A 12073-nucleotide genomic window follows, 5' to 3' on the forward strand; every position below is an offset into this window, starting at 1 on the left:
TTAATGTCACAGAATTACATCTTTGTGACTGTGTGTCCAAAACCAGGAACTCAAAATATTTCACACGCATTAGTCTCTTCTCATGTAGAAAGCAAAATGTGGATTACAAACCAAAGTGATGATAACATTAGCTTTTAGACTAATACCTGCTTTTTAAAAAAAGCATTAGTCTCTTAAATCATGTGAGAACAAAACCCACAGTTAAAGCCCTGTGACAAGAACACTTGCTTTTATGTTGCCCGTGCGCTCACCTTTACTGAGGCTGTATTTCTCCTGGTGGCTTTGAGTGACTGTCTCCTGAGTCTCCTCCCCGTTTGGCCTCAGAGTGCTCCAGGTGCATTTCCTGCAGGGCCCTCGGCTTTTGTTCATCTGGGAATGTTTTGCTGGAGAGAGGCTTTTGGTTGACAGCTTTTCCCTTTAAGCCCTTTGTATACATCCACCCACTGCCCTCTGGCCTCCAGAGTTTCTGAAATCTGCTGATGACCTTGCCAGGCCTCCTGTGCACTGGGTCATCACCTCCCCTTCTGGGTCTCAGTGGTTTGATTGTAATGTGTCTCGACGTGGGTCTTTTTGGGTTCATATTACTCAGAGTTCAGAGAGCTGCTTTGATGTTTATATTCATGTCTTTCATCAAACTTGGGAGTTAGGACCATGTTCCTTGTCTTCCGCTGCCAGGACCTCTGTGATGTGGCTTCTAGTCCACCAATGGTGGCCCACCCGTGGTCCCATAGGCTCTGCTCACTTTCCTTCAGACTCGACACCTGTTGTCATATGTCATATCCGAGTCCCCTGAGTCTTTCTCCCGTCTGCCACTGATGCTGCCGGTAACATGGCAACAACCCGCCACCTTGTCTTGAACCCCAGTGTGGCACCAACTGCCACCTCCCTACCAAGTGTGGCCATCAACTCAAGGTTTGAGCCATGACCATACCTCCTGCCTGAAGCAGCCCCTTCCTGAGGAGGGATGAGTCACGAGAGGCAGCTGTGCTTCCCTGGTTTCAACCCCTTGGCCTCCAGCCCCACAGGGGAGGCTCAGAAGGCCGTTTTCAGTACTGACTTGTTGCTTTCCCTATGTTTTCACTTCTTTACTAGTCTTTAGCATAAGGAGTTGGTAATTATCACTTCTCATGGTGGCAAGTTAGGTCCTCTCTCTTCCTGTTTCCTCATGGATTCACGGCTTTTGCGTATTCCACAATCTGAAGACTAAATTGATCTTTTAGTCTCCATTCTTGGTGCTCACATGGCCCAGCCGTGGCCATGGCAGCCCTGGGCCCCCACTTAGGTTTATACACAGCCTGTGCGCTATGGCCCCAGGGCAGTGGCATCTCTACTGGTGGCTGCTGAGCCTCACAGAAGCCATGGAGAGCTGATGTGTGCTACAGAACACATTGCCTCCAGCAACCAGGGCTCCAGGGCTCCTGAGCCACCCCCGCATGGTGTGGACACCACGTTCTCAGAGCAGCTCATGGCACAAAGCAGCAGTACTTGCTGAGGAACAGGCCCTCAGAAAGAGCAGGTATGTGGTGGAGTCAAGATTCAAACCCCGGACTCGGCCATGGGAGAAGGCTGGGCACCTGGAAGCCCTGCTCCCCCGGAGGCAGGCCTCAGGTTCCTTTCTGGATGGACCTGGAAAGCACTCATCTGCTAGGCTGGCCCATTGGCAAGTGCAGAGAAGGACCGTCAAATGCCCAGCATAGGCTCCTAGTGTCCTCTGGGCTTCCCTGCAGTTTGATCATCAGATCATCAAGTGGAGCTGCCATGACAAAGGTGCCTAAGACTGTAGCTCAGTTAAGCAAGGACTTGTTTCTGCCTCAGGGGTCAGGGGCTGGGCTGGCATCCTGCCTTGCCACCCTCAAAAAATGGCTTCCAAGCATTGTACCTTCCTAGTCAGAGGGAAGGGGGAAGGGAGGTCCCCCCGCATGAGCTGGAAGTGATGGTGGCATGCTGACCTCTGGCTATAAGGTAGACTGGGCAGTAGAGCCCATGTTCCACTGAAGCTCGGGCTCTGTCATAAACAGGAAGAAGGGAGAACTGCTAGGGGCACACAAGGTGCCCCACAGTGCAGCCCACCAGCCACTGATTTCACCTATGACCTGTTGCTCCCACACTTAGAACACACCAGCCCCTTTCCAGGGCAGCAACCCAGGCCCACCGAGGCACTGCCTCCAGCTCAGCATGTTTGAGAAGGGCCACCCTCCATCCTGTCCACACATGGCTTCTGGAAGTCTGGTGACCTACAGCCAGGAGACAGGTCATCTGCCCACGTACTCCATACACACATGCACACCCACACCTTCACACACAGCCCCACACATCTGCACACATGTGCACACTCACACACAGCCCCACATGCATGCACACCCATACTCACACATTTACACAAAGCCCCACATGTACCAGCACCATGCCTCACAGTGCCCCATGACCTTCATCACCTGACTCAGTGTGATTTCCTCACAGTAATGATTCTGCTCTGCCATCCTCCTGCCAAACTGTGCTCTGTGGGAGGGCCAGAGGGGCGGGAGAGACTCAAACAGCCATGTGGATTATTTGGAATTCTTCTGTAAGGGAGATTTATCTTTTCCTCATTCGTTAATTTATAAAAATTATTTATTGATTTCACTCTTTGAATTAGAATCAAATACAACTTTCTGCTGCTGCTCACATTTTTCTTAGAAGAAATTCAGTGGCCCTGAGGTCCTCTGACACTCGACTATTACTGTGTTCACAACTTCTGGTTGAGGACACTTCCTTTCTTTCTAATACCAGATAACGTGCCTGGTTCATCTGCGCACCTCCTGCCCCCCATCCTAGAGTAAGTCCTCTCCCTAGATAGCCCGGTTTCTTCTCCTGGAGAGTGATGTTAGTAACCAGTATCTGGGGGTGCTGGGGTAGGGGGTGCACAGCCAGTTCATCTCCTGACTCTTGGTTTCAGCTCAGGTTGTGACCTCAGGGCAGTAGATCAAGCTCCAAGTCAGACTCCTTGCTCAGTGCAGAGTCTGCTTAAGACTCTTTCTCCCCCTGCCCTAGTCCCCCCGACCCTGCTCACATGCACACTCTTTCTCTCTCAATAAATAAATACAGGGCAGCCCTGGTGGCTCAGCAGTTTAGTGCCTGCCTTCAGCCCAGGGCATGATCCTGGAGACCCAGGATCGAGTCCCACGTCGGGCTCCCTGCAAGGAGCCTGCTTCTCCCTCTGCCTGTGTCTCTGCCTCTCTCTACCTCTCTCTCTCTCTCTCTCTCTCTCTCTGTCTTTCATGAATAAATAAATAAAATCTTTAAAATAATAATAATAAATACATACATATATATACATACATACAATTAAAAAAAATAAACGGGTATCTGCACAGAAGATGTGGCCATCGGAGCTGGGATGTTGGCACTTCCAAACCTTCATATGGACACCTCCACCTCTAATCTAGGACCACATGGATCGTTCTAGTCTCTTCCCCTTGCTGACCTGTGAGCAGGTCCAACAGGGAGAGCGTGGCTCCCCCAGCCACCACCCGTGCCCTGATCACCCAGCCTGCAGGCTCTGTGCTGCCCCAGAGTCACTTAGCTCCACACCTATTCCCTACTGTCCCTACTCAGGTTGTCTCTTCAAACCTTGACCAAGAGACATGGTTGTGTGACATTTCCCATTCTGTTGAAATTTCCTCAAAGTCCCAAATGATATATTCTTCAATAGACTTTATTATTTAGAGCAGTTTTGGGTTCACATCAAAATTGTGAGGCAGCTGCAGAATTTCCCGGGTGCCCCAGCCTCCACTGTCCCCTCCACCCCAGGGTCCCAGGGTGCATGGTGGGTAACAGGGCCCTAATTGCTGTGCGTCCTGTGGCTCAGACAAAGCTATAAGGACCTGTCACCACCCCTCCGGTCACACAGAATGGTGTCACTGCCCCCCAGCCCCACTGTGTCCACCTGCTCATCGCCCCCACACTGCTGGCAACCACTGACCTCTTTCCAAAATGCCATACATTCCAGAATGCCACACAGTTGGCATTGCTGTATGTACCTTTTTAACAATGTGCCACTTGAGATTTTTTTGTCTCTTCAGGGCTTGTAGCTCATTTCTTTTTAACTAACTGGACTTTTTAAAAAATTGAAGCAAAAAAATAAAAATAGAAAAGAAAGAAAAGAAAAGAAAAGAAAAAATTGAAGCTTAGGAGCTCCCAAATTGTCGTGATCAATCTACAAACCAAGGATTTCTAGGATGTGGACCGTGTTCCTGGGGTCTGCAAAGGCCCCGCCTGGAACCTGATGTAGGACTTAGCCTGGCACCAGAGGAAGGGGCCAGCGCTCCAGGGTACCCTCAGGGCCGTAGGGCAGCAGGTGGGAGAGGAGAGCTTGCCTAGCACACTTACCCTGGCTCCTTCCTGGGTCTCTCGGCAGCTGTCCCTCGACAAGGAGCTCATTGACTTTGGCAGCTATGTGGTGGGGGAGACCACGTCCCGGATCATCACACTGACCAACATCGGGGGCTTGGGCACCAGGTTCAAGTTTGTTCGGGCCTCAGAGTCCTATGAGATGGACCTCTCCCAGTCAGTCATGAAAATAGTAAGTATATTGCCTGTCCTGATCATGAGCCGTGGCTGCTCACCCAGGGGAAGGCATGAGGCCTCCTTGCACCCCACACAGTCCTGTGAGTATAAAACTAACATGACAGGAGTCTGTCAACATAGGGCTGGGTGTCGTCAGGCAGAGTGGGAGAGACTGGGCTCCGTGAGAGGACACCTAGAGCCACAGTGACCCCACTGGAGTGTGTGGTGGCTGATAGGGTGGTGGCTGAGAGCCACAGGGGACCACCTTTCTCCTGGTGCACCTATGAAGTCCCAGCAGGAGGCTGGCCAAGAGGACACGGCCTGAACACCGCAGGCAAACCCTGCCCACTCCTGCACCTTTTCCAAAGGTGTGAGGTGAGCAATGGTCTTTTCATGGGAAGGCCATGCAGACATGCTGCTAAGTGATTGAGAACAACCTCAGAGCAACACTGTGTGCCCCTATCTGTGGAAACAACTTCCGTCACACTCAGTGGACACTGGGAGGTCTTTTGGGGGCAAGGATGGGTGAGAGAAACTTCCTGTAAGAAGAACTGAGCTACTTCACAGTTTGGTCTACTTATTAAGGGCTCTTAGCAAAGGCCTCAGAAGTATCTCCCCCAGAGGGGACAGAGGACCAGTGGGGTAGGGGCAGGGGTGGTAGGGGTGGGGGTGTAAACCCAGAACACGGCCAGGGCAATGGTGGGTGAGGAGAGGGGTGCAGGCTGGGTCAGCCCTTAGGCCTGCAGGCGTCTGAACTGAAGCCAGGAGAATGGAGCTGGGGCCTGGGGCTCCGATCCCACAGGGGGATTGGGACCAGGCATCCCAAGACAGGAGGGTAGAGCGTCAATGTGGACAAGGAAGAGCCAGCCTGGGCTAGAGACAAGCGAGGCAGGGTTGGGCCCTGAGCCCCTGGGCCAGCTGCTGCCCTGATCTGCATGCTTGGCTCAGGTGGGAGAGGGAGCCAAGGAGGATGATTGTGGCTAGGCTCTCCATGTGGCCCTCCTGGCAACAGAGGTCTGGGCAGTTGAGTGGGAAAGGCAAATGGAAAACTGCTAGTAAAAGTGTTGTGTTCCCTTTTCAGAGCAGTCTGTTCACATATGAAGATAAAGGTTCTTACGAAAAAATCATCATCAGCCCTTCTGAGCAACAGATGGAGGGCAATGAGTCCTCTCCCTTTGACATGCAAAGCCAGCAGGAGTCTGGGAAGCCAGACAACAAGGAGCAGGAAGAAGGATGCCCCACAGGTGAGCTGGACCCAGCGGGGGGTGGGGGGCAGACTCCTGGGAGCACCTGGAGCACTTGCTGCCTCCCAGGAGGCTCTGATGAGCCCCCGGGGGTGCCAGAGGGCAGGACTGTATGGTATTTTTCTAGGGCTTTGACATTAATCAGGAAATAGATACATTCAAACAAATACTGGTTGTGGAGTGGATTGAAATTTGCAGTCACAGTTAAGCTAACAGGGTATTTATAGGAACCCAACTTTGGACCACCAGGCTTGGGGGTCCTTGTTGGTACAGTTGAGGAGCCCTGCCCTCAGTGGGGCAGCAGCAGGACAAAGGAGGAAGAGAGGGAAGGGAGGACTGGGAAGTTCTACTGACAGGGTCTTGGGGGGCTGGGGTGTCTTGGCCCCCTCCCCAGCTTTGCCAATAGAGAGGGCAGTGAGGGCAGTCCACAGAAGAGTCAGGAAACAGGCAGCCCCCCTAGTCCCAAGCCCCAGGCACAGAAGGAAGAGCATTCCCCCAGGCCCGGCCTCACCCTGACATGCCCCCTTCTGCTCCAGCGACTGCTCCTGGGACTGTCCCCGTCCCTTTCTGCCTCCCCGTTCCTTTGGTTTCCCCTTCAACACACATCCAGGAGTGGCAGGCTTTGTCCTGTTTCAGCCACTTACACACAGAAGCCGAGCAGTCAGTCCCGTTGCTCAGGCTGCTCTGTGAGCTGTTCTTCCTGTCTCCGCCGCTGTGTGGCGTCTGCTTTCACAAACACACCTTGAGTCACAAACCAGCTGCAGCCCAGTCTCATGTGGGGTCTCAGGGTGTGCCAGACACCACCCCTTGTGCATTTGCGTCTGCAAGGCTCACCTGCCGCATTCTTGCCGTCTCTCCTTTATTGGCTAATGTTAAGTTCTTTTTCAACATGATTGTGCCAATTCAGACTCCCTCCAGCACCCAGCACAGCTGCCAGCAGCCTCTGGACATGTGAGGGCATTTCGGTGGAAATGGACAGCTGATTCTAAAATTCGTATGGAAACCCAGAGGACCTAAAATATCTAAAACAGTTTTGAGGGATCCCTGGGTGGCTCAGCGGTTTAGCACCTGCCTTCGGCCCAGGGCGTGATCCTGGAGTCCTGAGATCGAGTCCCACATCAGGCTCTCTGCATGGAGCCTGCTTCTCCCTCTGCCTGTGTCTCTGCCTCTCTCTCTCTCTGCGTGTGTCTCTAATGAATAAACAAAATATTTTTTAAAAAAACAGTTTTGAAAAAGAAGAACAAAGTTGGAAGACGCAGACTACCTGATTTCAAGACTTGCTCTAAAGCTACAGTGACGAGACAGTGTGGTGTTGGCAAAGGGAGAGACACAGACACTCGATGGGGCAGAACAGAGTCCAAAAATAGACCTGCACAAATATGGCTAATCAATCTTCTTTAGAGATGCAAATGTAATTCCTTGGAGAACAAAACAGTCTTTTAAACAAATGAGACCTTAGCAATTACATAAACATATGCTAAAAAACTAACCTCCATCCATTCCTCACATTGTACACAAATACTACTCAAGATAAATCATAGACCTAAATGTAAAATCTAAAACCATAAAACTTCTAAAACAAAGCATAGAGGAAAAGTCCATGTCATCATGTGTTGGGCAAAGATTTTTTAGATATGACATTAAAAGTATGATCCATTTTTTAAATATTATAACCTGCTTTGGGATGCAGCAAAAGCAGTTCTAAGAGGGAAATGTAGCACTACGGGCCTACCTCCAGAAGCAAGAAAAGTCTCCTTATACCTAAACGTATACCTAAAGGAGCTAGAAAAAGAAGAACAAACAAAGCCCAAACCCAGGAAAAGGAAAAAAATAAAATAAAAGAGCAGAAGCAAATAATATAGAAACTTCACACACACACACACAGTAGGACACATCAATGAAATCAGGAGCTAGTTCTTTGAAAAGATCAACAAAATTAAGAAACCTCTAGCCAGACTCATTGAGAGAAGACAGAGACAAAGAGAAAGGATTCAAATAAATAAAATCACTAATGAAAGTGGAGACATAACAATCAACACCACAGAAATTCAAACAATTATAACAATATTATGAAAACCTACATGCCAACAAATTGAACAACCTGGGAGAAATGGATAAATTCCTAAAGCAGGAAAAAATAGAAAATTTGAAGAAATTATCAGCAATGAATGGAATCAGTAATCAAAAAACTCCCAACAAACAAAAGTCCAGGACCAGATAGCTTCCCAGGTGATTTCTACCAAACATTAAAAGAAGAGTTACTGCTTATTCTTCTTAAACTATTGTGAAAAAAAACAGAAAAGGAAGGAAAACTGCCAAATTCATCCCATAAGGCCAGCATTACCCTGATACCAAAACCAGATAGAGACACCACAAAGAAAGGGAACTATAGGCCCATATCCCTGGTGAAAGTATATGGAAAAATCCTCAACAAAATATCAGCAAACCGAATCCAACAATGCATTAGAATCACTCACCATGACCAAATGGGATTTATTCCTAGGATGCAAGGGTGGTTCAATATCCGCAAATAATCAACATGATATGTCATATCAATATAAGAAAGGATAATAACCATATGATCATTTCAATAGATACAGAAAAAGCATTTGATAAAGTACAACATCCATTAATGATAAATATTAAAAAAAAAAAACCTCTGCAAAGTAGGGTCAGAAGGAGTATACTTCAACATGACAAAGGCCTTATGTGAAGAAATCTACAACCACATCATACTCAGTGATAGAAAACTGAGAGCTATTTCCCTAAGGTCAGGAATAGGACAAGAATGTCTACTCTCACCACTTTTAATCAACTTAGTACTGGAAGTCCTAGCCTCAGCAATAAGATAAGTAAAAGAAATAAAGGGACGCCTGGGTGGCTCAGCAATTGAGCATCTGCCTTTGGCTCAGAGCCTGATCCCAAATTCCCAGGATCGAGTCCCTCATCAGGCTCCTTACATGGAGCCTGCTTCTCCTCCCTCTGCCTGTGTCTCTGCCTCTCTTTCTGTGTCTCTCATAAATAAAATCTTTAAAAAAAAAGGAATAAAAAGCATCCAAATTGGTAAGGAAAACGTAAAACTTTCATTATTTGTAAATGACATACTACTATATGTAGAAAACCCTAAAGACTCCACCAAAAAACTGCTAGAAGTGATAAATGAATTCAGTAAGATCACAGGATACAAATTCAATGTACAGAAATTTGTTGCATTCCTTTTTTTTTAATGATTTTATTTATTTATTCATGAGAGACAGAGAGAAGCAGAGACACAGGCAGAGGGAGAAGCAGGCTCCCTATGGGGAGCCCAATGCGGTACTTGATCCCAGGACCTGAGGCAAAGGCAGATGCTCAACCACTGAGCCATCCAGGTGCCCCTGTTGTATTCCTAACACTAATAATGAACTAACAAAAAGAAAAATTAAGAAAACAATCCCATTTATAATTGCACCAAAACCAATAAAATATCTAGGAATAATGTTAACCAGAGGTGAAAGACCTATACTCTGAAAACTATACAACACTGATGAAAGAAATTCAGGATGTCACAAAGAAATGGAAAGACATTCCATGCTCATGGATTGAAAGAACAAATATTGTTAAAATGTCTATATTACCCAAGCAATCTACATATTTAATGTAATCCCTATCAAAATACCAACAGCAAAAAACAAACAAACAAAAAATACCAACAGCATTTTTCACAGAGTTAGAACTCAATGCAGAACAGAGTCCAAAAATAGACCTGCACGATCCTGTGATAATCCTAAAATTTGTGTGAAACCGCAAAAGATCCTGAAGTTGGCCAAAGCAATCTTGAAAAAGAAAAACAAAACTGGAAATATCACAATTCCAGATTTCAAGTTATATTATAAAATGGCAGTAATTAAAACAGCATGATACTGGCACAAAAATAGACACAGAATAGAAAGTCCAAAAACGAACCCACAATTATATGGTCAGTTAATCTTCAACAAAGGGGAAAGAATATCCAATGGGAAAAAGACTCTTCAACAAATGGTGCTGGGAAAACTTGACAGCTACATACAAAAGAATGAAACTGGACCACTTTCTTACACCATAAAAATAAACTCAAAATATATTAAGGACCTAAATGTGAGGTGTGGAACCATCAAAATCCTAGAAGAGAGCACAGGCAGTAACCTCTTTGACATCAACCATAACAACATTTTTCTAGATGTGTCTCCTGAGGCAAGGGAAACAAAAGCAAAAATAAACTATTGGGACTACATCAAAATAAAAAGCTTCTGCGCAGCAAAGGAAACAATCAACAAAACTAAAAAAATAATTTCTCCCTATGAAATGGGAGAAAAAAAAGAAAGAAATGGGAGAAAATATTTGTAAATGACATATCTAATAAAGGGCTAGTATCTAAAATATATAAAGAACTGAAAAAAAAAGAACTGACACAACACCCAAAAGACAAATAATCCAATTTTTAAAATGGGCAGAAGACATGAACAGACATTTCTCCAAAGAAGATATCCAAATGGCCAACAGACACGTGAAAAGATGGTCAGCATCACTCATCATCAGAGAAATGCAGATCAAAACCACAATGAGAGATCCCCTCACATCTGTCAGAATGGCTAAAATCAGCAACACAAGAAACAACAGGTGTTGGTGAGGATGTGGAGAAAGGGGAGCCCTCCTGCATTATTAGTGTGAACGCAAGTTGGTGCAGCCACTCTGGAAAACAGTATGGAGGTTCCTCAAAAAGTTAAAAATAAACTACCCTGTGATCCAGCAATTGCACTACTAGATATTTACCAAAGAATATGAAAATACTAATTCAAAGGGATACATGCACCCCTGTGTTTATAGCAGCATTATCTATAATAGCAAATCATGGAAGCAGCCAAAGTACCCATCAATAGATAGATAAAGTCATGGTATATACAATAGAATATTAGTCATAAGATAGAATGAAATCTTGCCATTTGCAATGACATGGATGGACCTAGAGAGTATTATGCTAAGTGAAATAAGTCAAGGAAAGACATATATCATGATCTCACTCATATGTGAAATTTAAGGAAGGGCATCCCTGGGTGGCTCAGAGGTTTAACGCCTGCCTTCAGCCCAGGGTGTGATCCTGGAGTCCTGTGATCGAGTCCCACATCAGGCTCCCTGCATGGAGCCTGCTTCTCTCTGCCTGTGTCTCTGCCTCTCTCTATCTGTCTGTGTCTCTCATGAATAAATAAATAAATTATTTTTTCAAATTTTAAGGAAAAAATGAGCAAAGGAAAAAAGAGAGAGGCAAACCAAGAAATAGACTCTTAACTATAGAGAACACACTGAGCATCACCAGAGGTGGGGGTCATGGGTCAAATAGGGGATGGGGCTGAAGGAGCACACTTGTCATGATGAAATAATAATAATAAAAAATTATATCTGGAATTCATCAAAACTAAAAACATCTCTTCTAAAGATAATGCTAAGAGAATAAAAAGGTAAGATATGGCTTGGTAGAAAATACTAGGAAAATACACGTTTGATAAAGAACAGACCCAAAATATGTAAAGAACTTTCAAAACTTGATTAGAAAACAACCCAGTTTAAAAATGGGCAAAAAGGGTACGTGGAGGGTTCAGTTAGTTAAGGATCTGACTCTTGGTTTCAGCTCAAGTCATGATCCAGGGTCATGGGACTGAGCCCCACATCGGGCTCTGTGCTCAGTGTGAGTGTGGAGTCTGCTTGAGAGTCTCTCTCTCCCTATCTCCCTTCGCCCCTTTCCTGCACTTTCTCTCTCTCAATCTCTCATAAGTAAGTAGTAAGTAAATAAATAAATAAATAAATAAATAAATAAATAAATAACTTTTCAAAAAATAGGCAAGGATGCCTGGGTGGCTCAGCAGTTGAGCGTCTGTCTTCAGCTCAGAGCATGATCCTAGAGTCCCAGGATCGGTCCCCACATCAGCCTCCTTGCAGGAAGCCTGCTTCTCCCTCTGCCTATATCTCTGCCTCTCTCTCTGTGTATCTCTCATAAATTAAAAAAAAAAAATGGGCAAAAATCCTAGACATTTTACCAAAGATTTGTTGACAGTATTTCAGCACACGAAAAGATGCTCAGCATCACTAGACGTGAAGGAATTGCAAATTAAAACCACAGTGGAGGGCAGCCCGGGTGGCTCAGCGGTTTAGCACCGCCTACAGCCCAGGGCGTGATCCTGGAGCCCCGGGATCGAGTCCCACGTCAGGCTCCCTGCATGGAGCCTGCTTCTCCCTCTGCCTGTGTCTCTGTCTCTGTCTCTCTCTCTCTC

At 46.2% G+C, this 12073-nt stretch overlaps 1 protein-coding gene across 1 annotated transcript in view; it reads left to right on the plus strand.

The window, feature by feature from the left end:
• Positions 1–12073, plus strand: part of CFAP74 (cilia and flagella associated protein 74) — a 65589-nt gene that overhangs the window by 33931 nt on the left and 19585 nt on the right. The window contains exons 17-18 of the mRNA XM_055306856.1: positions 4397–4561; positions 5627–5789. Coding sequence (XP_055162831.1) covers positions 4397–4561; positions 5627–5789 — 328 coding nt within the window. The remainder of the gene's footprint in view (positions 1–4396; positions 4562–5626; positions 5790–12073) is intronic.

The sequence above is a fragment of the Nyctereutes procyonoides genome, unplaced genomic scaffold (genome assembly GCF_905146905.1).
Source record: "Nyctereutes procyonoides isolate TBG_1078 unplaced genomic scaffold, NYPRO_anot_genome, whole genome shotgun sequence".
Lineage (NCBI taxonomy): Eukaryota > Metazoa > Chordata > Mammalia > Carnivora > Canidae > Nyctereutes > Nyctereutes procyonoides.